The 26,897-nt window shown below is 42.9% G+C and overlaps 1 protein-coding gene across 1 annotated transcript; it reads right to left on the minus strand.

Annotated features, from left to right (window-relative positions):
* Positions 1-13,123: 13,123 nt before the first annotated feature.
* LOC121855053 lies at positions 13,124-26,291 on the minus strand. The gene is made up of 3 exons (XM_042349880.1): positions 26,114-26,291; positions 23,994-24,452; positions 13,124-15,315 (listed from the first exon to the last, which is right to left on the minus strand). The coding sequence occupies exons 2-3, from the start codon at positions 24,437-24,439 to the stop codon at positions 13,476-13,478; spliced, it is 2,286 nt and encodes a 761-aa protein (XP_042205814.1). The 5' UTR covers positions 24,440-24,452; positions 26,114-26,291; the 3' UTR covers positions 13,124-13,475.
* Positions 26,292-26,897: the final 606 nt, after the last annotated feature.

Consider the following 26,897-nt stretch of genomic DNA (forward strand, 5'->3'; position numbering starts at 1 on the left):
ATTATTATTGGTATTGTTGTTATCATTGCTGTTGTTGTTATAATTAATATCGCTATTAGTATTACTATTATTACTTCATTCACTTGGTTGTTTTCATTCACTATCGATACAACTTTTTTTTAATTGTTTGTTAATAAGAAGACCAAAAATACTTCCCAGAGTTTTAGTGAAGAAGTCAGGTCCTCCCATCATCTCAAACGAAGAAGATCAAGGCAGGAGGAGTCAGGTCATTCCGTCATTCATAAGCAAGTCATCTCGAGGCTGTGAACGAAGTAAACGTGCGTAACTTAGAGCTATCTCTCTTATTTTCCGGTCCACTCGGTAATTCTCCTTTCCTCATCGTCTGCAGGTCGTGTGTGTGTGTGTGTGTGTGTGTGTGTGTGTGTGTGTGTGATGCAGGAGGAGGAAGGAAAACCGCACGTGCGACACTCCGTAAACAGTATTTTATGTACAAACAATCACTCTTGTCTGCTCATGAAGCTTAGGCATGTAGACGTGACTAACATTCACACGTGTACTAAGATTGTCAAGAACTGTACGTCTTCCACCGAACGTGACTTAAACATTCACAGAGGCGTCAGGCTGCAGCAGAAGGTCTTGACTGCAGGTGTGTGGAGACAGCCTGGCTTCACTCAACCAACGGGTGGGTGGGGAGAGGGGTGTAGTAGGAGTGGGTGTTGAATAGACTTAAGCACGTGGTTAAAGGGTGTACGGGGGACCTCCCTATACCCATCCTCCACCATGTCTAAGCCTTCCAGTCCCCCTTCCATCCCTTCTATTCAATCCCCCTCCCCCCCTATCCCACCCCCTCACCGTGGAAGAGGCTACGAAATATACCAAAGAAAGAACGGGAGAAGGAAGGGAAGGAAGTAGAGGGAAGAGAGAAAATATAAGGACGTGAACCAAATAAACAAAAAAAATAAAAGAAATTGAGATAGTTGTCATCAAGAGGCTTCGGTCTATTTGGAAAATTTGCTGAACTGTATCCGGTACCGAACGAAGGAGGAGAAATTTATCTATCTCGCGGTGTGTGTGTGGCGGTGCAATGAGATAGATGTGGGTCAGTGGAAGAAGCTGTGACCCGGCGTGACACCACCACCATCATCACCACCACTATCATCATCACAACCAAGGCACCCTGAAGAGAATTAAAATCACTTGGTTCCTTCGTCACTTCAATACGCACGGAACAACTACGTGACACGGAACTAGATGATGATGATAATGATACTCCGGTCGTCTGAAATTTATATACGTGTGGTTTTCTTTCATAGTAGTTTTAGAGGTTTTTTTTATTTTATTTCTGAAGTACATGTTTTTTTTTCTTGGGGGGACGTGTTGTTCTTACCACTCTCAGATGTTGGTGATAGTATCCATTCTAGTTTCTTCAGTGATGACAGGAATTCGTCTTTAATTCAGGGTCTTGTATTGTAGAGCTCTAAGGTGGGGGAGGGTTACTCACTGTTTGTTGTGAATATTTGAAAGAGTTTGTTTGTGTTTGGATTCATGAGCTTGTTTTATACGTGTTCAAGAATTTAGGGGTCACTTAAATATTCGCCCCCTCCACCCTCCCTCCTTAGTTTATTTCATATTAAGTGTAATTACCCTAACCTAACCTAACCTAACCTAACCTAACCTAACCTTTCTGGAACACCTTTCATTCTGCTGTCTCTCTGTCTGTCTGTCTGTCTGTTTGGGCGTGTACGTGATTTAGTACATTTTCGTCTGTGTGTATGTATCTCTGTGTGTGTGTGTGTGTGTGTGTGTGTGTGTGTGTGTGTGTGTGTGTGTGTGTGTGTGTGTGTGTGTGTGTGTCTGCGTATGATGCCATCAAACCATCTTCACATTCAATCCACCTGTCAGCGTATGTCAGAATTAATTAATTAAGCTTCGCGAAATCACCCAGGTGTTCTGTGGTGAACAGTGTGGCGACGAGTGAACACGGAGACATAAATCACTCACACTGGACCCCTATGAGACTTATCATTAAAGATATTATACGTGGCTCACTCATGACGTACCTGACCAGTGATAAAAATAAAGTATTTTTTTTAAGTCATTGAGAAAGTGTTTTGGTTGCACTGTTGATCACTCTTCTTTGTTCCTTGAGGTCATGCAGAGGACGACTACTGCAGGGGTTGTAGTCTTCACCACCTTCGTCAGTCTTCAGCCTCCTCCTCCTGACGTCTCCCTGCGTCACTTCTCCCCTACATTAATTATTCTCTTCCTTATGATCCCTAACGCATCAATAAGCTGTAATGTGTTAATTAATCTGTAATGAATACCGGTAATTTCAGAAGGAAGATTAATTCAGTAATGTGTAGAATATAAAAAGAGTATTAAATCGGATTATGGAGGATCATGAGAGAGGTTCAGTGGCCCGATACTGTTTATGATCCTGTCTCTCGTCTTTTCTTTTTCATCTGTTTACATTCAGTCGTCTATTATCTGCCTGAATCTTCCTACTTATATTCTTGTCTTTTAATATTAATTTTATCATTATTAATCAGAGGTTATGTACTTTTTTCACTAACATATGTAATTTTTTCACTTACAAATTCACTCTTTGGTCCACTAATAAATGTACACTTCAGAGTCACAACAATGGGGGAATGATCTTGATAGAGTCGTCTTGTTCACGCGGTTTTCTGAGTTACACACCAAAAAATTTTCTGGCTAACTCGTAACGTGAGAAGTCTGCTAAACGCCTCAGTTAATTAAAAAGACACCAACTCGGCAGCCAATAATTGTCCAATTCCACCGAGATTCAACCATAGCTATCACTTCTCTTTATTGTAACTCTGAACTAGGTAGAAATTGTGTCAGTGGGTAAGAAGTACATGGATGAATTACTTAATCTCAAAAATATATAAAATTGTATCAGTTGTGTTTAGTAGACTGTCTCCACTAACCGAAAAGAAACAAGAGTAACCAAGAGCTTTTTTTGGGTGGGGGGGGAGTTTAGTGAAAATAAAATAAAAACAATGACTTACAAACGGACAACATTTATTCATCAGGTTACAGGAAATATTCTCATTGGTAACATAAATAAAGCCAGATGTTATGGTATTTGTTGAATGATAACAGATGATCAGAGGGAGGCAAGGTCTTATTGTGTTATCTTAGACTAGTTTGTTATCTTAGCCTTTTAACTGTTATTGGAGAGATTCTTTCACCATTAACACAAATGATTGGATCTTTTCGGGGTTTTTTTTTAACCATTGATGGACAAATCGGATCACCCGAAGAGTCTCCAACCCAGCTTATTTCACCTGAAGATTATACACCCTAACACAGACCTAACTAACCTGGTGCAGACTTAACCTAAAATACCCTAACCTAACCTAGCCTATAAGAACATATCTACCAATGGTATAGTTCATCACCATTACACTAGCACCACACCACCAGCAACCATTACACAGTAGGCATCACATCATCATCATCATCATCAGTAGGTAACGAGAGACAAATTTAGCACCTCTGCCGCTAACGTCTCACGGGAAGCAGACGAACAAAATAGGGTGACTGACTCCTGACATCGTTTCCCAGCGGAGGGTAATAATAGCGATGATTAATTGGATTCTTTGTGGACGTTTGTGCCAAGAGAACCCACCCGACGTGCGAAATCACCCATCACCACCCGCCCTACATCCCCTCGCAAGCTTCCTACATGAGAGTTTAAGCGTCGCATCCACCCACCCGCCCACCCGCCAGCTAAGATGTTCGCCAAGCTGAAACCAGACTCGCTAAGATTGCTAGTTTGTTTTTCTCAGCAGTTGTTGATAGAAGATATTATTTACTGACGATGTGTTTTCAGAGATACCTAATATTTTTTAGATTTATGACCCCTTCTAATTGTTCTAAATATTTGAGTTTTTGTGAATAATTAAACCTACTATGTGGCTAAGCGCAGTGACTGGGATCTGGTTCTTGGTAGTTATCCTTAAAATCCTGTTATCTTTGTGTCGTAGCTTAAACTGTATCTGTTAGAATCTGTCTCTTATCTTCAGCGTTATGGAAAAAAAAATACCTCGTGTACGAACGCTGGAGAACCTACAGTGCCTACACTCATTGAATGCTAAACAACGCTCGTAAAGTTGAATTCTACCCGCGCTCTCTGTTTACCCAACCTCTTCTAAAAATAATTCCCCAAGTTTATTACAGAAACTGACAAATAATAATAATAATAATAATAATAATAATAATAAGGACGTATAACAGTGAAGATAAATATGCCACAGCAGTTAATGGATGGATGAAGGCGAGTGTAAAGTTTGTATCGAGGAAAGGTTTCCTTAAATAAGTTAACATCAGTACAGTATCCACAATTCGTATCTACCCGACTCATCCATCATTAAGAGATGCAGTAGTGTGGTTTGACCTTATAGTGAGTGTATGTCTTCAGTCCTTCATGTGTTCAGTGTGAGGTGTGTTGGTATGTGCTCTGAGGATGTTGCCGTCATAATGTAACAATGTTGCTCCAGTTCCATGTTGTACACTCGCTCCGAAAAGTGTCAGGAATTACCTCAGTTAGCAGTTGCTCCATGTTTTGTTTTAATTGAGGTTTCTTGTTAGTGCGAACTTATTTTGGCACCAGTTAGTTGTCTGAGTATGTGTATGTAATAAAAGAGATGTAATATTAACACAGCGACCTCAAAGATCCAAGCACCTGTGTTATACTAAGTATCACCCCAGCACCACGCCCCCCTCACCCCAGCACCACGCCCCCCTCACCACGCCCCTCACCCCAGCACCACGCCCTCATCCCAACACCACGCCCCCTCACCCACACATATTGTTCACCACTAAAATTCCTCCCTGCTGAGTAAGTCATCCATCGTGTGTGGTTAAGGTCCCAGTGTCTCCTACCCGCCCCACAGCCAACGTGAAAACGAGAATAAGATCAAATTCTTTCTCAGGTGAGTGTTGGGAGTGTCGGCGTTCGTGAGACAAATGTGACCCCTAACAGTGACGGCTGTGACGTCAATAAGTCAGAAACTAAAGTCATGGGCTGTACAGAGGTCGGGTGAATCAATCACTCCCTCATACACACGCACTACTGCATGCTGGCTCACTCATTAGTAATGTTCTACACTTGTAAATTCGTATTGGAGCAGCGGGACCTGAGCTGTGCCTCAAGTACACCTGTGTGTCTCTGGGGGCGCTCCACCATTGTTTACATTGTAGGAGGATGACTTAACAACACCTGAGCGGGTATTTATGGACCATCGAAGTAAAATAAATCAAATTTCTCATTTCTGTGACAGCTACGCCACGGCTCAGATGATTGCCGTCACTGTGTTACTGTGGCAGTTACCTCACTCATAGACAGGTAACAGCTGCTGGTGTTAAATCATTCCCATATCACTGTGCCATCTCGCCTCACATCATCTCTCTATCTCTCTTAAGAACTCGGGAGCTATTTATTTGAACAGCTCACAAGTTTTAATAATGGCAATGTTCGCTTTTCTCCACTACCCGAGGCATCACAACCTCAGCTGCTGTGACGCCAAGCACTTACAACACCTTAAACTTGAGCTGAATAACTGCTGAAAGTCGACATTGATATATTATAAGCCAGTGTCTTAAGCCTTGGGAGATCGTATAGCTAGTGACCTAAAGTAGCTTGAATACGTCAGGTTACTTATCTCTGATGGTCATTATCACGTGTTCTTTCTCTGACCCGTGTTATAGTCAGAGGAGAGAGAGTTCCTGTCGTCACCGCTTTCACTCCATAACCTTCTCCTCCCTTTCCCCTCTCCTACCCTTACTATCCACCTCCCCCTACACTCCCCTCTCCTTACCCTCCTATTTCCCCCTTCTTGTCCATCCTTCCCCTCCTGCTCCCCTTCGATTCCCCCTCCATTTCCCTTAACAGCACTTCTAGGGATGTAAATCAAGTGTACATATCTGAGGTAAGATTTGACCAGTCCATTACTTGTACATATTCAGGTACGGTGAAGAGCCAGTACTTGCCCAGTACTTACCAACAGTGTTTAATAGAGAAGTTACCGAGCCCCTGACCACCCGACCAACCAACTGCCCCGACCCCCCCGACCGCACGAACCCCCCCCCGACCGGCTAGTAACGAAGATGATGAATGTAGACATACTGAAAAAAATAATAATAATTCGTGACAATCTTCCTTCCTGACCCCTAACTCGCCACTACCAACAGACCACAACAGAACAAACATGACATTAAGCAGAACAAACACAGCACAGTTACGAAAACACACACACACACACACACACATACACATACACACACAGAACAATTAGCACGCGTAAAACAGTTAAGACAAACATAAGTTTATTCAATTCAAGAATAATTTATACCAAGACTCTCTACCATAGCCCACGGCACACTGCTCACCTGCCTGCCCAAAATACCATCATGACTACACTTAATATCCTGTCATAACTGATCACGTTCCCTCGTCACTATAAGAATCTCTGAGAATCCGAGACTTAAATGACGCGTACAACAGCCAAAGCTTAGAACAGTTAAGATAAGTTCTACTCACTTCTCTACTTTGGCGAAGCTTAACTGAAGCTTAATAGTGAGTGTCGGAGCCATGGTTCTCTACGTTCTTGTTTTCCCGTAATCAAGAGATACTACAACGGATTTACTTGCGGTAGTGACTCGGTTACAGTTTCTTGGATGACATGTTACTGTTGGTGGACGGAGAAAATTGAATCTCTTTTTTTGTTTTGTTTTTAAGAATTTGCTTCCTGCCTCATAATGTTGATTGTGCAGGTGATGAAGGTGTTGTTATACCAGAAACAACAGTGTCAAGTGTGGTGAGTTGTTAGTTCTCTCTCTCTCTCTCTCTCTCTCTCTCTCTCTACATTTACATCTTTATTTGCACATCTTTATCCCCTTCTCTCACACACTAACTCGAGCGTCCAGCGGTTCATCAACTCTCAGCGGGTAATAAACAGCCACGAGTGAACACTTACCGTTAGATCAAGTTCACCAGCGAGTGTTTACGTCCAGTCGTTTAAAACCCAAACCCAGGCGAGGGGACACGACCTGCCTTCAAATATACGACTGACCGGGCAAAACCTGGCAACACTGCCTGCCTAAAGCACTCTGGGTGACATGTAGTACCTTCATACCCTGCAGTAGGTCACCTAGACTCAACAGTGGCACCTACAGGAGACATCAACGTCGGTTAAGGAGGGACAGAACACGCTGGGCCCCGAGGGAAGGTGACCGGACCTGAATAGTGAGGTTTGAGATCCTACAGTTTTCTATGACTCCTGGCGAGGTAACGGTACGTCAGCCTGTACCGCTACTGACCATCTGTACCGGTACTGTAAGATTATGTATGACGGCTCCTGTACTACTGTTGTATGGTAGCTACGTATACTGTATGTTCACTGTTGTATTTGCACCATTCTGGTATTTTCACATGAACACTCCTGTACCAATATATGATACATGTGGACCACTGTACCGCTGTACCACTGTAATGCATGGATTGTATATGGTGTTTATCCCTTATAATATATAAAGCTAATGTACCACAGGTTCAATATAATGGGTCGGAGAAAAAAGTACAGATACCACCATGGTACCAATGTTCCACTGTAATAATCGGTACAGTCGTATTTTGTAATGCACTGGAATAACCTACGTAGATAACTGACGTCATGTTTTTCTTAGCTTTTGTGCATCTACCTGTCACTACCACCCATCTACCTGTCACTACCACCCATCTACCTGTCACTACCACCCATCTACCTGTCACTACCACCCATCTACCTGTCACTACCACCCATCTACCTGTATAAAACAAGACAAATGTGATACGTCGTCAGGTGTGATGTGTGGCCAACTGTGCCCACACCCTTCAGTCCCTACTGCTCTCTCCTCCCTTGCACTTCCTCCCTTCCCCTTATCCCTCAGTACCCTCCCACCCCCTACTCCCAGTACCTCCCCCACCTCAACTCTCTACCAGCCCCAGTCCTAACCCTAAACCATTCCTCTGGTCAATGGCTAACCAAACCATTCCTCTGGTCAATGGATAACCTAAACCATTCCTCTGGTCAATGGACCAACCTAAACCATTCCTCTGGTCAATGCATAACCTAAGCCATTCCTCTGGTCAATGGACTAACCTAAACCATTCCTCTGGTCAATGGCTAACCTAAACCATTCTCTGGTCAATGGACTAACCTAAACCATTCCTCTGGTCAATGGACTAACCTAAACCATTCCTCTGGTCAATGGACTAACCTACACATACCTGAACACCATTCCTTCCTCACCTCATTTTTCAAGTAAATATTAAAAGCTATAATGAAGGAAGACTTAGAAGGAAGGAAGGAAGGAAGGAAGGAAGGAATTATTTATTTTGAGAGCTGTGTCTGTCTGTTCGTCTGAACGTGGGAGATAATAAATATTTCTCCTGTTAAAAAATGTTAAAATCCGCTGTGGCCGTTAGTTGAGTCGACAGGAACACCACACATGGATATTTCCTTGATGTGTCGTCCAGATGTTAAGAATATTGGATAGTGGAGGAGAAACTGAGAACGTATTATACTGATAATTTGGAGTGTCTGTCTGTCTCTGTCTGTCTGTCTGTCTGTCTATCTGTCTGTCTGTCTGTGCGTTAATGTGTGTGTGTGTGTGTTTTAATGTCTGTTTGTTTGTGTGTTGTGTGTGTGTGTGTGTGTGTGTGTGTGTGTGTGTGTGTGTGTGTGTGTGTGTGTGTTTTAATGTGTGTCTGTCTGTCTCTGGTACTACAAATGCCCTCAGTCACGGTCACTACACACACGTATAATGATCATCTCTGTTACCTGTTGTTACCTGTGCCTCTAACATCTAAACAATCGATCATAGAGCAACAAGTTGTTAATAATGTGTTCATCCCCTGTGTTCCATAACCCCGTGAGATGTTGTTTTGTTGGTCTTATTGTTGTTGTTATTTGTTTGTTTTTGTTGGTCTGGTTATGTTGTTGTTGTTGGTCTGGTTATTGTTATTGTTTTTGTTGTTGTTGTTGGTCTGGTTATTGTTGTTGTTGTTGTTGTTGTTGTTAGTCTGGTTATTGCTGTCGTGTTCCTTTTCTTGTTGTTGTTTTTTGTTCTTGTTGGTCTTGTTCTTGTTATTGTTGTTGTATTGTTCCTTTTGTTGTTGTTGTTTGTTTGTTTGTTGTTCTTCTTGTAAATAATCAAGTGTCCGTAAGTCTGTAAATCGTCACAAAAACCAAACTATCGAAGGAAAGAACCACGATTACTGACCGAGGGATCGTTAACCTCAGCGGTGTTGAGAGACGCCCATCAGGAAATTGTCTCCTGTGTGAAGCTGTGAACTGGTCTCCTGTGTGAAGCTGTGAACTGGTCTCCTGTGTGAAGCTGTGAACTGGTCCCTGTGTGAAGCTGTGAACTGGTCTCCTGTGTGAAGCTGTGAACTGGTCTCCTGTGTGAAGCTGTGAACTGGTCTCCCTCCCTCACACCATAACTCTTTCACACGGTACCGAGTCAGCTGTACATGGCCCCTCAGCTGGTCCTTAGGTGTACGTGGGCCCCAGGCACCATCACCCCACCTCCCATAACAACACAACCCAACCTAACCACCAACACACCTCACCTCACCCCTCACCTCACCACCTCACCTCACCTCACCACCTCACCTCACCACCTCACCTCACCTCACCTCCCGACGTAATATATTTATCTGTATATTTAAGTGACAATCTGTCTTATTTTACAACGATGACGTCACTTAGATATCTACTGTATATAATGAATTTGAGAGAGAGAGAGAGAGAGAGAGAGAGAGAGAGAGAGCTTACTCCTCTTAGCCATGGGTAGTGTAGGTTAGGGTGTATCAGTTTCATAAACTTGATATAGATATCTCTGCATGATTCAACTTCCTTCACTCCACCTCACTAACACTATATTCCCGTCCTCCACCCGCTAATTTACAGTCACTCACCTCAACGATCAATTCTCAATCATTCACCTCAACCTCCAGCCTCCACCTCCACCACAAGCTTCCACCTCCACCACAAGCTTCCACCTCCAACCATAACTAACCACTATACCAACCACCAACCACTACTACCACCACCAACCACTACCATCACCAACCATAACTACCACCACCACCAACCACAACCACCAACCACTACTACCACCACCAACCACTACTACCACCACCAACCACTACTACCACCACCAACCACTACCACCACCACCACCAACCACTACTACCACCACCACCAACCACTACTACCACCACCAACCACTACTACCACCACCAACCACTACTACCACCACCAACCATTACCACCACCCACCACCACCACCAACCACTGCTACCACCACCAACCACTACTACCACCACCAACCACTACTACCACCACCACTACCACCACCCACCAACCACTACTACCACCACCACCAACCACCACCACCAACTACCACCACCACCACCAACCACAACCACCAACCACCATCAACCCACACTTCAATATAACCTGGAACTTGCAACACACACAGTTTTAACCACATCCTCTGCTTTATGGGAATTCCACGTTCAATAAGGAACTTGTGAGTGCAGTACCTTGAGGAGGATCTGTGGCCAGCTCTACGTCACCACCACAACACAATCTTCGGCTGATACCTTTTGGAGAAGAAGATTGTTTTTATCATTTGTTGGAATTGTGCGACTGTGTGTGTGTGTGTGTGTGTGTGTGTGTGTGTGTTATTTTTCTTCTTTCAAATTATTATATTAAGTTTCTCTGTTAGTATCCTATAAGAATGTGGCTTGCTATACTGTACATGCTCCATAAATCGTGTGTGTGTGTGTGTGTGTGTGTGTGTGTGTATGACAATGTTGCACACACACAGACACACACACGCACACCGTTATTACCACAGCCAATGACACGCCCGCCACGGTTCACGGTTCTACATAGGCAATGAACCTCGTTAAAGTGAACATACACACACTTATACGCCCTCACCCTCACCCCCACCCCCCACCCCACCCTCACCCCCCACCCTCACCCCCACCTCACCCCACCCCCACCCCCCACCCCACCCCACCTCACCCCACCCCCACCCCCACCTCACCCCACCCCACTCACCCACCCCCACCCTCACCCCCCACCCCTCCACCCACCACCCACACAGTTTGCAGACAGTGACGAACGCAGTCTTAACAGTCAGCCGTGCTCGTTAATGTTCCGGAAATTTTGTTCATCATAGTTACCCGGAAAAAAGTGGCTCGGATCATAACAGAAAACGAAGGAGAGGGTTGTAGACCGACCCTCGTGTGCTCAGAAAAGGGTCAGTTCCTTATTGCTCAAATGTATTACTCTAATTTAACTCTCGTATAGTTATACTAATTGGTAAATGTTTCTTGTATTATTAAGTTTCTAATTAAACGTATAGATAATATTATTCAAGTAGATTATACTTTAACACACACACACACACACACACACACCTACACACACACACACCTACACACACACACACACACCTACAGGACCTATATGAACAAGAAAAAACAAGATGTCGCATTATTATTCACATTAACCTAACCTAAGCCTAACCTAACGTAATATGTTCGAGTAATAAATAACAAAATGCTTAAAATATTCCCGTTGACATATTCATTCAGAGCTTCACCTCTTTGACATTGTTCAAGTAAATGTTACCCAAACTCTGATTAATCTCGTTCACCTGTTGCGATAATGAAGTGAACATCATTAACACTGTTCACGACTATCATGGTGACCCGTTTACAGCATGATATGAACCGTGATGGGAGGATCAGGGAGGCACAAAGTTCACCTGTATAACCTACCTGTGACTGTCACCGTCTGCCCGTGTTAATTATTCTGTTGTGGATATTTGTGTCACGTTCAGGTGTGTTAGGTCATGAAGTCTTGGTTATACACTGCCACACATTTAAATGCACACACACATACTGCACATACATACACCTATATGTACACATACTCACTACATTCTACACGTACACACTGCAGTTACAAAGTGAAAAGAAACATACACATCGCAAAATACTTGTAGTACTATGGACACACACACACACACACACACACACACACACACACACACACACACACACACACACACACTCTGATAACCATACATTGGAAATCAAAATTGAAAACATATCCACTCCAGTTTATACAGTATATTACAGCAGTCCAACATTCGTCACTTCTGCACACTTTAACAACAGATTCAGGTGTTTTCTGTCACCCCCAACTCAAGTAAACTTTCCGGCAGGTGATCACAACACCACAGAAAACGGAGATCCCAAAACACCAGAGAAAACGAGACCGTCATAATCAGCTCCAGGAGGGACTATTGTGGAAGGGAGACACCATCATTTTTAGAGTTTATTTGGTGAGGTAGGTCAATTGAATGACTGTTAAGTGAAGAGAGAATCTGTTATTCTCATCATAGAAACAGAGGCGAACATGACGTCACTGGGTAGAGGTGTTACTGGTTCTATGTGAACTGTTTTAGTTGATAGAAAAATATTATAATTTGTTAAAAAACTTCAATTTACACTATTTTTCTTTCTTTGTTTATTGTTTATATTATTTTACTTAGTGTATGGATACGGATAGATGGATGACTTTCTCTTCCTGGTGATTAGTCGATGGAGCTTAACTACTGTCCTTATTTAATTGTGTAAGTGTAAACGATCAATGCATTTCTTTTCTCAAATGGCTTTCTCATCTCTCTTTAATCACATCGACTGTTTCACTGTTTAAGTCTTTGATAAGTTTTAATACTTTAGTTGATATTTCTAATTATTCCTTATAACTTAGTAAAACATAACACCGTTTTAGAATATAGGTACATTACTTTGGATATACAGTTTTACACTACACACACATCACAACCAGAGACATGTATATATATTGTCTCTTTCCCACCTGAAGCAGAAGGCAGACAGGTGGTTACAGGCAGCTAGTTATTGGTGTGTGTCAGGGTGTTAGTTGCTGGCTGGTTAGTTTGTTGTGTATTGATAAAGTGACATGATAAAGTGACAACAAAATTCAGATCATTAAAAATATTATTTTAATTTATTTTCACTATTGATATACAGTAATTAATGCCATATTTTACTGAGTGATACTGTAAACTTATTCATACATAGTCATTCATACATACATATCATAAATAAATGCATAATCTTACATTCTTTCTTTCATTCAATAAGTAACAAATAAGGTTAAATGGTGTTACTTCAAGATACTTGTGGAGGTTTCTGGGAGCTACTGGACCAGCAATACACTACGTCATTATTTACAAGGATGTGACAATGAGTCTTTTTATATAAACGTTTTATTTACTTTATCTTCCTCCTCTCGTGACTATTCTGGAGCCCATAGGTGGTACTGTGAACAACGAACAAGATAAATTTCGTTCAATATATCCACAAGAATGCGTGTTTGTAGTTCATTTGTTTTCTAGGTGACATATGAACGGTTGAACATTGTGTACCACCAGCCTGTGTCGTCATCCTTGGCTTCCCTTCCTGTAGCCACTATCCCATCCTCACTTCCTACTGGGGATCCTGCAGGAGTCTGAAGATTGTAGAGGGCGTTGGTGGTGGTGGTAGTGGAAGAACGTGTACTGGTGGCTAATTTTTCTGGTATCTTGTTGGTGTTTTTTAAATTCTCGATGTTGTTCTTGGGTAGAGTGTCAGTGTTAGCGGGAATAGCCGGGCCTCCAGTGGCGTGAGGGTGGAGGTTAGTCTTTGAGGCGGCATTGGTTCCAGATTTCATCACCTTTGTGTTTATGGCGCTGCTGGTGACGAGAAGTGGTGAATCTTGCATTGTTTTATTTACATTAAATGAACTAGAGTTTTCTGTGACGTAAGACCATGTAGTGAAAGTGATGGAAGATGCTGTACTGAGTTCTGAGTCGATGTTACTTATACTGTTGCTGGAGAAGCTTCTTGGGTCGGTGGCGTTTCCTTCGGTGGTGTGAGAGCTATGGTTACCGTCGACGTGTCTGTACCTCGTCGGCGGCCGCAACGGTAAGACCTCCAGCCCTCCTGCAAAGCTCAGGTGTTGGCCAACATTAGTTTCGACACTGCCATCTGACGCCGCATGTCCAGAAACCTTGCCAACATTGTGTGTGTATCCCGCACCAAGTGATGTCGAGGGGCCCGGATTCCCAACATTGAGTGACAGCTCTGTGTATCTGCTGAGTGGGAACGAGGCTGGAGAGGTTGGCGAATCTGGAGTTGAATATTTAACAGTTTCTTTGAGTTGTGTGTTGACGGCGCTGAAATGGGGGAGGTAAGGTCCGTTCTCAGCTTTGTTTAGGGTTTGCGGAGATTTCACACTCAAGGTCAAAGGCAGGATGGAGTAGTTTGGTCTGAGTGACTCTCTGATATCCGGCGATGGAGGAGACGCAACTGATGGGAGTGTACCCAGGCTCGAGTAGCCCTGCGCGGGATAGTATAGGGGAAGTTTAGAATAGTGTCGTCGATCAGTTGGAAAGTTTGTCTGTATTTTATCACCAGGAGCTTGTACCACGTCGTAAGACATGTGAGACTGTCCCCGAATCACAGAAGGTGACGACGTCCTCACAAACTGAGGTGGTGTCGTGAGGGGCCGCTGTGATACCCCAGCCCAGGGCGGGTAATATGTGGTGGGGTACTCTCCTGGAATTTGGGCAATAGGACGCCGAGTGGTGGTCACGCCTGGCCACGCAACCTTTGACGCAGGAGGTGGTGTTTCATTCAATCCCAAGCTGCTTCCTCCGTTCTCAATATCGTTTGACACTGCCGCTGGAGTGGTTCCTCGCGAGATGTAACCACCAGCTATAAGACGTGTAGCAGCTTCTTTGTATACATTGATATTTGCGCCCAAGGTGTCTGACGGTCCAGCCTGTCTAATGGTACTGAGGACATCAGAGGAAGGTGTCCTCTGTGAGTTCTGTCTCACAACAGCAGGTTGATGTATGGCGTCAGGTCTGGTGTTCGTCCTTTCAATATTCGACCCAAACCCGCCAAGGCGATCAGTGAGTTTGTCCCTGGCGAGGAGTTTGTACTTGGCCAGGCTGTCGTGCTGCGTTAGGTCCTCCTGAGCGAGACGAGCCGAGTCATCCACACGATTCATCTTGGCCAGGAGGTCGCTGAGGGCCTGCAGGTTGTTGGAGCCAACTAGCGAGGAGGACTGGGGACGGTCGAGGTCGTCACGAGTGTTGCCTGTGACGCTGGCCCTCAGCAGCAGCTGCAGTACCTCTGGACTGAAGGTAGCCTGACCAGCATCATTCTCCTGCAGCGTCGCCCCCTGCCTGAAAAACCAGTATGATGTTACTTAGTTGCCTATAATAGCTAGATGGGCACCTGGACCCTGAGAGAGAGAGAGAGAGATGGAAGGAGAAAATAAGAAGGGGGTAGTGAGTGAGAGGGATGGACTGATGACAGGTATCACCCGCACACAGGAAGTTACTGCATTTGTTTGTTTATATCTATAATGAAAAATTTAACAATTTAATTAATTTTCACTTTTATCGGGCATTCCTTTTGCAGAGAGAGAGAGAGAGAGAGAGATCGTAAGTTTAAAATTATACATTATTTTCCGTGTATGTGTTTTAACTGGGCGTGTACAGTTGGAAGATAATAAGCATAATTATCGTCACATATCTCACGATCACTTGCAAATAAATATAGCAAAACATGGCAGTTGTATCTTCCCCTCCTCCTCCTCCTCCATAAATTAGCAACATTTAAGTGAGCAATAACTGGGAGGCTGTCTTGTGGGGGTCGAGCCATCTGGTGGTGGGTGCGGGAAGCTGGCGGGTCGGTTACACTCTGGCACAAGGCGGGACTGTTGCCCGCCAATAGTCCGTCGGCGCTTTATTTTATTAGTCAAGAGGCTATGCTTCATTCCGGCGGCTCTCGTTAGCTGGGGAAGTGATAATGTGTGGTTGAGCCAGACCTCGCTATGGTAGGATGACGTTCTCCCCCACCACAGTCAGGAGATGAGCTATTTAGATTCAACACTCGAAGAATGTTTTGGATGGAGTGGATGGCCTGATCTGCAATGGGGTTCCTGTGGGTAAGGTTACGTGCCCGGTGGGGTGTGGTTGGTGGGGCCTGGGTGTTTTACGGTGCCCGGGGTAACGAGGGAGGAGATAAGATATTGCTATTTCTGCTAAGGAGCATCAAGAGAGAGAGAGAGAGAGAGAAAAAAAAAAGAGAGTCTCGTTTTGATAGAGTAAACCATTTTTCACATTGTACGTCGCTTCTCAATCAGGAACGTTATTGCGTTTGTGTTCCTTCTCTATACTTTCCTCTCATCTCCTTCCTCGACCACATACACATAATCCCGAACTCTTACAAACTCTTCCTCTCCTCTTTCTTTCACCTCTAATTATTATCTCTCTCTTCCTTATATCCTCGTTCAGTGTGAGACAGTATATGTGGTGTCCAGCCCTTCCTGCCCCCCCCCTCCCCCCTATCATCGCTCCCGTGACTGAAGCTTGGAAGATGTTCTCGTGTTTACATCTTAAGCAAGGTGGTGGTGCTCCTGGTCTTCAACACTCGTGGAGAGACAGAGAAGAACAACAAAGAGGGAGAGAGAGAAATATTTAATGAGGACATACATGGAAATACAGATAGAAAGAAAGATAGAGAGCAACAGGGAAAAGGAAACAGAGCAATACATAAAGACTAAGAAGTAGAGAAAGATAATAGAAGGAGAGAGGATGACAGACAGACAGAGAATCTATACCAACTAGGGAAAGAGGAGGAAGGGTAGGAGGAGAAGAGTTGCTCCAGCTGACCGTGTGCATTTCTTCCCCCATCATCAGCTCCTCTCCCACATTCTCTCCCTCATTCACTATCACGTTCCCGGACACTTCAATCTAACCTTTACCTCCTCTACAAACCGAGGCTCGAGTTCTCACAGTTCTCTCCCCTACCCTGGCACTTTCCTCTTAAGTGGAGATTATAAAAACGCATCCATCCAGCTGCCTCGCTTAAAATACGGCACAAAAGACGTCTAAATTGGCGTCGGGAATCTCTTTCAGACTTTCATATGACAGGAATTATTTTTGTATGGCTTCAGCGAGTTAAAATTTATGTAAATCTTCAAGAAATGGATTACCAATTGTTTTTTAAGCGTCGTTGAACATATTGTCTACTCTGTTGTCTTGTCCTCTCTGCCTGCCGAGTGTTCAGGTCGGTTACTACGACGATACTGATCAATAGAGGTTGAAAATGGACTCGTACTGTAGGTTAGGTCAACCATGGCCGGGTGCTTGGGCCAGGTGGAAGACGTTGATTGACACGAACCGGATGGAGTTGGCCGGGTAATGAGGACCAGGGAAAAAGTTCTTTCAGCCAGTTAGTTAGTCAAACAGTCAGTCAGTCAGTCAATTAATTAGTCAGTCAGCCACCTTGTTAGTTAGTCAGTCAGTCAGTCATCCACCCAGTCAATCAGTCATCCACCCTGTCAGTCACTCAGTCAACCATTCAGCATTAGCTATCATAAAACTGAATGACTCGACTATAAGATAAACCTCTCGTAATAATGTCACCTTTTGTGGATGATAACAAATAATGTTGTCACACATCTTCTGTCACCTAACCTATCCTAACCTAACCTAACCTAACCTCCCGGAACACGCTGCTGTAGCCTCTCCTTGGTGGCTGGGTGTTCGTGATAAAAGGTTAGTACACTCGACACTCCTCTTATCACGTACACTTCCAATTCAGAGGTTTATTACAGTTAGAGATACTTTGAGAACACCGCTCTTGTTGATGATCACTTTAATGCTAACTTGTTGGTAGATAACCCCCCCCACCAGAATCCCCCCTCCAGCACCCCCACCACCAGCACCCTCCACCAACACCCCCACCAGAATCCCCTCCAGCACCCCCACCAGCACCCCCCACCAGCACCCCCCACCAGCACCCCCCCCCACCAGCACCCCCCCCCACCAGCACCCCTCCCCACCAGCACCCTCCCCCAGCACCCCTCCCCCACCAGCACCCCCCCCCCCCCCAGCACCCCCCACCAGCACCCCCCTCCCACCAGCACCCCCCACACCCGAAAGCTATTGATGTTAAAATAAATAAATAGATAAAGGAAGTTTTAATAAAATGTATGTAAATTTGTTGAGGGAAATGTTGACACGGGGATAATAACAACAATAATAATAACAACAATAACAAATTATATGAAATAAGTATCATTTTCTTCCCAAAAGTTGAAACAATATAAACATCTCATAGTTGTCGGGATCTCATTAACATTTTAACAACTAGGATATCATAAACATAAACAGCAGTAATCGTGGCAGTAAAAACAATAATTAACATAAGAGGGCGAGAGACATCGTAAAATGATTAGACTCAGATTAAACTCACAATACCCCCCGTTGTGGAACTCTGGCAGCGCTGAATCATTTTATGGCGTTTTCACGGTGAGTGACCGAGGACGTCCTCACACACACTCCCTCAAGCACCTCATTATGCTTCACCAGATTCTGTTTTAAGTTTAATGAGCGTCCTGTGTGGGGGAGGGTGGGCGGAGTGAACACATTGGCTGACCAAAGATAGATAAAAGGGGGTAACATGGTGTACTGTGGTCAGGAGGTGATGGTCATTTCAGGTGGTTACGTGTGGTAGTGTACTTGGCTGATGATAGGTGAAGGGGTAACGCTCAAAGGTGATAGGTGAAGGGGCACGTGTAGTCACCTAAGACACACTATATCGAGGACATTTTATAGATCTTTGCCTCATCTCATAAGCTGTATCAGATAAAACTAGACAACACGAGTCATATCTCCTCCTCCAACAACCTGAGGGAGAGAGAGAGAGCCAGAGAGCGAGTAACTCTCTGCTCCTCTAAATATAGTTATGAAAGGATCGCAGGAACAGAGAGCCACCAGCGAGAGAGAGATATACGCCTCTACTACATTTTTGTCGGAGATAATAACAATATTATCATCATAAGGAAACAACACTTGACATCCACTTATATTAGTTATGTTTCTCGGGGTGTTTTATCCATACCAGTGACTTAAATTAGCTGTATTACCTCGTGAAGACAGACAAGAAAAGCGCCGTGTCTCTCTTTAGTTTTGGCGGGATGACGCTTGAATCCTCACTCTACAGAAGATAAGTTACGTCTTGTATCAGTGTTCAGATCAACTCTACTCGCCGCTTGTTGTTCCTTCCACATCAAAATTCTACATCAGGAACCTCTATCTGCTGTTCCTCCTCCCTGAGACCTTCATTTAGCTCCTCAAGTCACTCGTCAACCATCTTGTTCTCCTCTGACTCTCTAAACTCTACACTTCTTTCATTACTTCTATCTTCCGCCTTCAGTGTGTGGGGTCACGGCGTGGCTAGAGGCCAGCCCTTCCCCTCCTTCACTCCTCCGTGAAAAAATAAACTTAAATGGGGTGATCAACTTGTTTTATCACAAACTGTAACACAGATAGAAGAGCCTGAGTTAGCCCCTCACTCACTCACTGGTTCATAAGATGGATGTTCTCGTGAGGGAAGACGTAGAAATACAATAAAATGTTTGACTTACAAGATTTAACACCAAAATAACATCTGAAAATAGACTGATGATGATTCAGGGACTCATCATTAACTAATATCTTTACTCATCAACCGTTAGATGGTATATGTATATTGGTAAGATAATCTTCTCAAGTGATCCTTTAACCAAACTTTATCTGGTAACAGTGGATGTACAGTTTCAGGGTAGTCTCAGCGTGATCTCTTACAAGGGGCATTCATCGAGCTAACCTTTGTAAATTAACTCCCTGATGAGAGTTACATGACAGATCAGTAAAAGTGGGTCACATAGGCATAATGTCTCACTGTATACTATGACCTCGGTAAACACTAGGCACTGTACTCGACCGCCTTCGCTTCCTCAACTGTTAAGCTGGTACCCCAACTCGGCCGCTTGCACTCCGTTTGTTCCGTAACTCCGACAAAAAGAATTAACTAAAATTAACTAAAAATACATCTTTCACAATACTGAACCAAGTGTGTATTACGCATAAGTCTTATTGACCAAGTGTGTTGTTTTATATGAACGTACAATGGCAAGAAGATTGATAAAAAAGTTAATAAGACGAAGAAGACGAGAAGAACTAACAACATAGAGATAAAAAAAAGAGAGACCAATAACACGGGGTAAGGAAGTTTAATGACAAGGATAAGGCGATAAAGGTGACCACTAACACAAGCTGAAGGAGACCGCTTATACAAACAAGACGATTAAAGTAAACTAATAAAAGTCAGCTAGGAGTGGGAGGAGGGAGATAACTTGGACAATGGGCGCACAGAAAGACAACAACAAAAATACCAAGAATAAGAAGGCAAATGAGATAAACTAAAGAGGAGGAAGAAAAGTAGTACAAGAGAAGTAGTGAAGAGAAGAAGAGAGCCAGATGAGAGGTGGTGTTGGTGGTGAGCTGTCGGGTTATCAGGGGCACTCCGGGCCAGTGGTGACGCGCCGTGTAAAAACATCCCTCGTTGAGTTATGGCCACAGTAAACATAACCTCATCATCGTTCCCACCCCCCACCACTTATTTTGCAGACTTTCCAGTATAAAAGTTGTTATTAAATAAACTAAGACGTATTTTAGACAGGATTTTATTTATTATTAAAGGGTGGATTATACTACACGGTTTCTGTAAGTATAGGAGAACACAGGAGAAAGATATCGGATGAAATTCCTAGCTGAAACGATTTGAAACGCTCGCCAAAACAAATAAAAGCACCATTGGAGGAATCCAGTAATATGAATGGTAACAAAAGCACATGAAGGCGTGAAGGCTGCTCTGTGCCAGCTAGGATGATAGGTGAGTGATAGAGTGATAGCCCAAGGAATGATAACACTGCCCCAGAACCCGCCAAAACAAGACACTGTCATAGATTGAGGATTATTAATGATGGTTGCGATACGGACGGCGATATTTGATAGCGGGCTAATAGTTTGTTTACCTTCTCAACAAAAGGGACTGAATGGCGTGAGGAATTATAGGTAATGAAAAGCGGACGGGGGAGGATAGTAATGACTTTGAAGTTTTATTGATGTTATACATTTGATAGTTTGCAGCTGTTGGGTATATAAAAGTTGCGTTTGTTTACAGAGTATTTTGGGGTTAAGTGGGCCATGGAAGAATGCAATTAAAGGATAATCGCACTGAGACTTGAGGCAGTGTTATAGGCGAACGCTGTTTGTGAGAGAGAGAAGAGAGGAGTTAGATTAGTGTAAATATTGAATTGGATGGAATACGTGACTTGTGAAAATGCTGACATTAAGTAGTAGTAGTAGAAGTAATAATCATAATCATAATCATAATAATAATCATAATCATAATCATAATCATAATAATCATCATCATCATAATCCCATTCATAAAAAACAACAAAAATAAATTATCATCAACAAATGCTAAGTCATCCACTCATGAATAGATAGATGAAAGGATATGACGTAATATGATGAATATGAAACATGAAATATGTATCACCTACGTCAGCTAGCTCGATGAATGCCAACCCTTACTGATTCTTAGTCTTGTAGGATATAAAGACGTAATTGATGGTCTTTCGTGTTTTTAAAATAAACAAAGAATGTAAGTAATAAAGTATAGACGCTCGTACTTCTAAGATAAACAAACTAATAAAGAAAATATCATAGAAAATCCAATAAAAACAGGTCATTTGTTGTACAACGTAGAAAACAATTATGAGGATTTTTCTTAATAATTAAAGAAAACGGGGAAGAAAAGAACGCTAATAATAACAAGCTACATGTTTATGCTGTGGATACTTTTGTCTGCTACTGAGAAATTTAGCTTTTGAGGAAATGAAGCTACTAACTTAAGAAGCACACTAGCTACATTGTTAGTTTCTGTAGTTACTGTAATTTTTAGTTATATGTGTATTTGCATATAGGTTAATTAAGGCACCACATGTGTAGTTCTGTAATACATAAGAAAGGAATTGGTGTATTTATGTTGTTCCTGAATAGATAATTTGTATTTTACGAAACATTGAGACGTTAAGGAATGATTATTAGAGAAAATTGTGCTGCTGTATGTATGTATGTATGTATGTATGTATGTATGTATGTATGTATGTATGTATGTATGTATGTAATATATAGTCTAATACATTATAAACCTCACCCCTGTATACATATAATAACACACCAATTCGTTAGAGGTGTATTAACTAAAATAAACGTAATTTTATACAAGTAAGTTTTTAAAGCTACTGTTTATGTTCAGTGATAAAACAGTCATTAAATACAACTTTCATAAAATACGTATCACTGAGGGTCATCAACACACACACACACCTGATAAATCAACCCCCTAAACCTCTTCACCTCTCAACGCCAATTCAAATATTTCTTTATAATTACGCTTGTGTGTACTCAGTATGATATAAAATTAGAGTTATTACAGCTCATGGCAACCTTGTCTAATATGTTACGTGATATGTTTGTTAGTGTGTTATCTTATTAACTCGTTTGTTTGTTTGCCATGCACTTGCACCCTCCTTCGTCTCTCTTAAAGAAGATCCAAGCTTGTTGATTCGCTGACCAATGCCACTTCCCAATACTCTCTTAGCGCGTCTATACTCGGATTTAGCATAGGATTTATTTACTGATTGCATTTGCGATATAGTAGACGGACTGTTCCTAAGAGGGGGCGTTCGTTTTTTTTCTCTTCTTGAATAAACAGATGAGAAATAAGATACAAATTTAGAGAAATACGATTAAAAATAATGATAAAATGTATAGAACCTGATAATAATATACCCAATAGATTTTTCGTATTACACAAAAAAATAACAACACTGGAATGAGTAGAAAAAACAAGGGAATAAACACGATAGAAAAAAAAATAATAATCTGACGAAATATATTATAGAAAATTATACCTATCATAGAAAATGGGTGTAATGTTTCATGACTAACTCGGGAGAAATAAAAAACAACGATAACAATAACTAACTCTGAAAACAATAATAAACACTTCCCTCAGACTAAACAAGACAGGGTGTAGGTCTTATCCTTATGATGGCAACACGTGTGGCTGCAGCTCCTCCCCTGTTATGTGGGTTGTAGTTTATTAGGCAAAAAAGTTATAGATACACAAGAGCCTCAGGACTTATATTTCAGTGATAAGTATATAATAGTTATACTGTTTACAGGTCGTCCGAAGCTTGTACGATAGGATAATTTTCTGGTAGGATTATAAGCAAGGTGTAATTAATCGTGAAGTTATTAGTTAAATGTTAATGTGTATTATATTCTATGTTCTTGAGTTATGTTACGTCAGATCTAACCTCAGTTTACGACATAAACTTCTTCTGTGGTATGAGGTTACGACACGGCAAAACTCTCCCAGTGTTGTGAACTTACCTCATTAATAGGGCCATTTCATTAAGCTAGATTATTTCTGATGCACCCCAGTTAGGAAGAAATGGTATCGTACCTATCAATGAGTTCCTTATAAAAACGAAACGGCATCAGTGTGGCGGAATCATAAACACCATCACGCAGTCTAAGGGAATTTCTCGCCTTATTTGCAAACTTGATCTTATTTTCCTTTTTTTTCCTGTTTTTGTTTTGTTTAGTTTTGTTCACTATTTGTATTTGTTTGTTTCAGACGATAACGTAACGATATCGAATCAATAATAACTTGGAGTTTGAGACTAAATTGAGCTTACCTAATCTAACCTAGACAGAATTCAATTCCTTTTTTCAGTCGCATATGAACGTTGGCCACTAAAACTCTACTGTGACTAAATACTGATGTTCACGGTAACTACAGAACATAAATATGATGATAGGTATTATTACTTTGATGTGTTGTTAATGACTTACACGGTTTAATATTGTGAGGCTATTGGATTTGAGAGAGAGAGAGAGAGAGAGAGAGAGAGAGAGAGAGAGAGAGGACGGGTCTTCCTCACCTCTTCAAGGCAGCCACCATGCTCCCCAGGCCGTCGTTCTGTCGGCTGAGGAACCCCCCGAAGAGCATGATAATGTAGACGGCGAAGGCAGCATAGGAGAGGATCCCGAGGGTGGCGTCCAACATCGGATACACAGGAGGCAGATTCAACCCTCGGAAACTGTTATAGGACCTCATCTCCATCCACCCACGCCCTTCCACCACGCCCTCATCATCCCCAGCAGGAGTGGAGACCCGGTTATCGTGAGAGGACGGACTGAAAATGGGAGTTGGTGAGGGAGAGACCTGGGTGGTAGGGGCTGTGACGGGCGTGACAGGGGCAGATACAGGCGGGGCAGGAGCAGGTACAGGCGTGGCAGGGGCAGGTACAGACGTGGCAGGGTCAGGCAGAGATGTGAGGGTCACCAGGAGGGAGACAGCGCGGGGCAGCAGCCAGGAGCACCCCATGGCATAGTGAGACCTGAAACATGACTGTGATTTAGAGGCGGAGAACTGTATGGCCCTTGTGTACCGTGTCTTAAGCCTTGTGAGGTGCGTGGATCAACCCTCCGATCCTAACATCCACATAAACACTGTAGATACCATGACGCCTCCACACACCCGCAGCAGTAATACCTAGCGGAAGATTGACGAAAGTAAAAATTAATTAACGTGACGTAATGGCCAGGTGGCGGCTGTCATGGTGAGGTGTCGACTTGTCTCCGTAACTGTTATTCACCGTTCCGTCTTGTTGACTTGGTACGATCCTTTCTTCTTTACTCCCGCCTTCCCTTCCTCCCTCTTCCCTACCTCCCTCCTACCCCCTTCATCCTACCTGGTCTCAGCAAACACAGACCCTCAAATACTTAACACGGGACTGGAAGTTCAAATACGTCTATAAAGAAATTGATAACCATTAATTATTCCAACTCAAGACCAGAAATGAGCTTTCGAACATGAAGGAATTTACGGTGTAGAAAACTCTTTCATATTGTATAACGCCTTTTGTCCGTATTATTATTATTACCTACGCTGGAACCCGTAATTAATGTAGTTTGTCTGTATATGTAGCAGACGGCTGAGGAGGAACCACAAACCGATCACTGATTAGTTGGTGGTCTCGCTTTCTGTTGACATTTACGGGATCGAGGAAGAAAACGGGAACTAAACTGTGTAAGCAAAACAAAGAAAACGTAACAATGAGTATGAGACGCAGCACAAACTTAACAAATCTAAATTAAGTGTGTGTGTGTGTGTGTGTGTGTGTGTGTGTGTGTGTGTGTGTGTCTTTGCAAAACCTTCTGTAATATAATCTAGTTTGTTCAGAAATCATCATGTTTATTTCTATTCAATTTATTATTAATTTTCTCTCCAGATCTCCCATAGCTTCTGAGGCAAAATGAAGTCATAATGTCGTTTGATGTTATGATCTTATTACTCATGGCTTCGGTAACTCCAATAAACAAAAGCTGACTACGATATAAACTTGGGAAAAAACACATCAATAATCCTGAAGACGTCGATAATAACGAGTACTTTCCTTCCTTATCTTCTTGACTAATCTATGGCCTTAGTATCTATACCCAGTTGTCTTAGGGAAGGGAAAGGATGGGTACACGTGCCTCAAGATGTGTGTGTTGGCTGTCCTTCATTACAATAGTGAATCCACCCTCTTTTTAAGCTTGGTGTATTACCGAATTCACTGCCTACTCACTGTCCATATGCTACACAACACCGCTAACAGTCTAGTACGTGTTGTTGGTCTGCCGTTATTTTCACTGTTTCCACTTGTACACACTGTTGGTACACTGTTACTAACACCGTTGATGTGCTATTCAGTATTTTGTTGGCCCTCTGCTGTTCAAGTTACGACTCACATTGCTTACGCTTCTGTATACACTGATTGATATATCCTCATAATTTACTATACGACCTACAGCCTAAAGGTACACTTGTTTCATTGGTATATGCAATGTTTAATCACTTTTGAAGCAGTGATCATATCTTTGTTCACTGCTATATGTATGTATTATTCACTTACAATTACACAGATTATTTACACAATAACACCACCATCCAGCCACCCTGTGTTGGGGCGGTTGAGGGTCTTGGATCTCTTTGGGTTGACGAATTGACTCCTACCGTATTCCTTCTGCTGTTGGCAACTCCAGAGGCTCTAACAGATGATCCTGAGGAAAGTATTGGTCCTCATCTGTTGACAATAGCCGCCAGGGAAGATTATAAACTGTAGCGGGAGCGGACGAGAGGCGTTGTGTGAGGTGGTGGTGGTAATGGTTGTAGAGTTCTCGTCCTGGGTCGGTCCGTCATGGAAGGCGGGGTGGAATGAGTGGATCACCTGAGGGCGTGTGGAAGATTGAGCTGGGAGTGGGGAGAAGCGAACGGCCCTTGGGAGGGGGAGGGAGGGAGTGGCCACTATGTAGGCCCGGGGAGAGGAAGGGGTGGAGATGGCCAGGGGGGACGATATATGGTCCAAAAGACAATAGCACCAACTGACCATGTCACCGCTGGCACACATTTCATGCAGAAGACGTAGTTCGGCCTATGTGTGTGTGTGTGTGTGTGTGTGTGTGTTACCCATAGTATCTCAAACACTGTGGATCCTATTTCCATTAATCATCGGTCACTCACTGAACACACTATAGGGAACTTGAATACACGTAGAGATAATATTCAAGAAAACAAATGAAGGTGAAGGAACGCACTGAGGCCTCCCCAGAGTGCGTGTAACTGTGTTTATGTGGTGTTTATAGTTGTTATGGGTGGTGGTCAGGTGTTGGGTGGTGTAATAGGGTGTAGTGTGTATTATGAGTAGAGGTGATGGTGGGGGGTAGCAGGACATGGTGGTGGTTGTTGTACTGTATGTGATATGATTGTAAATTGAGTTGAAATATTATTATGTTGAGTG

Source organism: Homarus americanus, unplaced genomic scaffold, assembly GCF_018991925.1.
Source record: "Homarus americanus isolate GMGI-L3 unplaced genomic scaffold, GMGI_Hamer_2.0 scaffold1909, whole genome shotgun sequence".
NCBI classification, from domain to species: Eukaryota; Metazoa; Arthropoda; class Malacostraca; order Decapoda; family Nephropidae; genus Homarus; species Homarus americanus.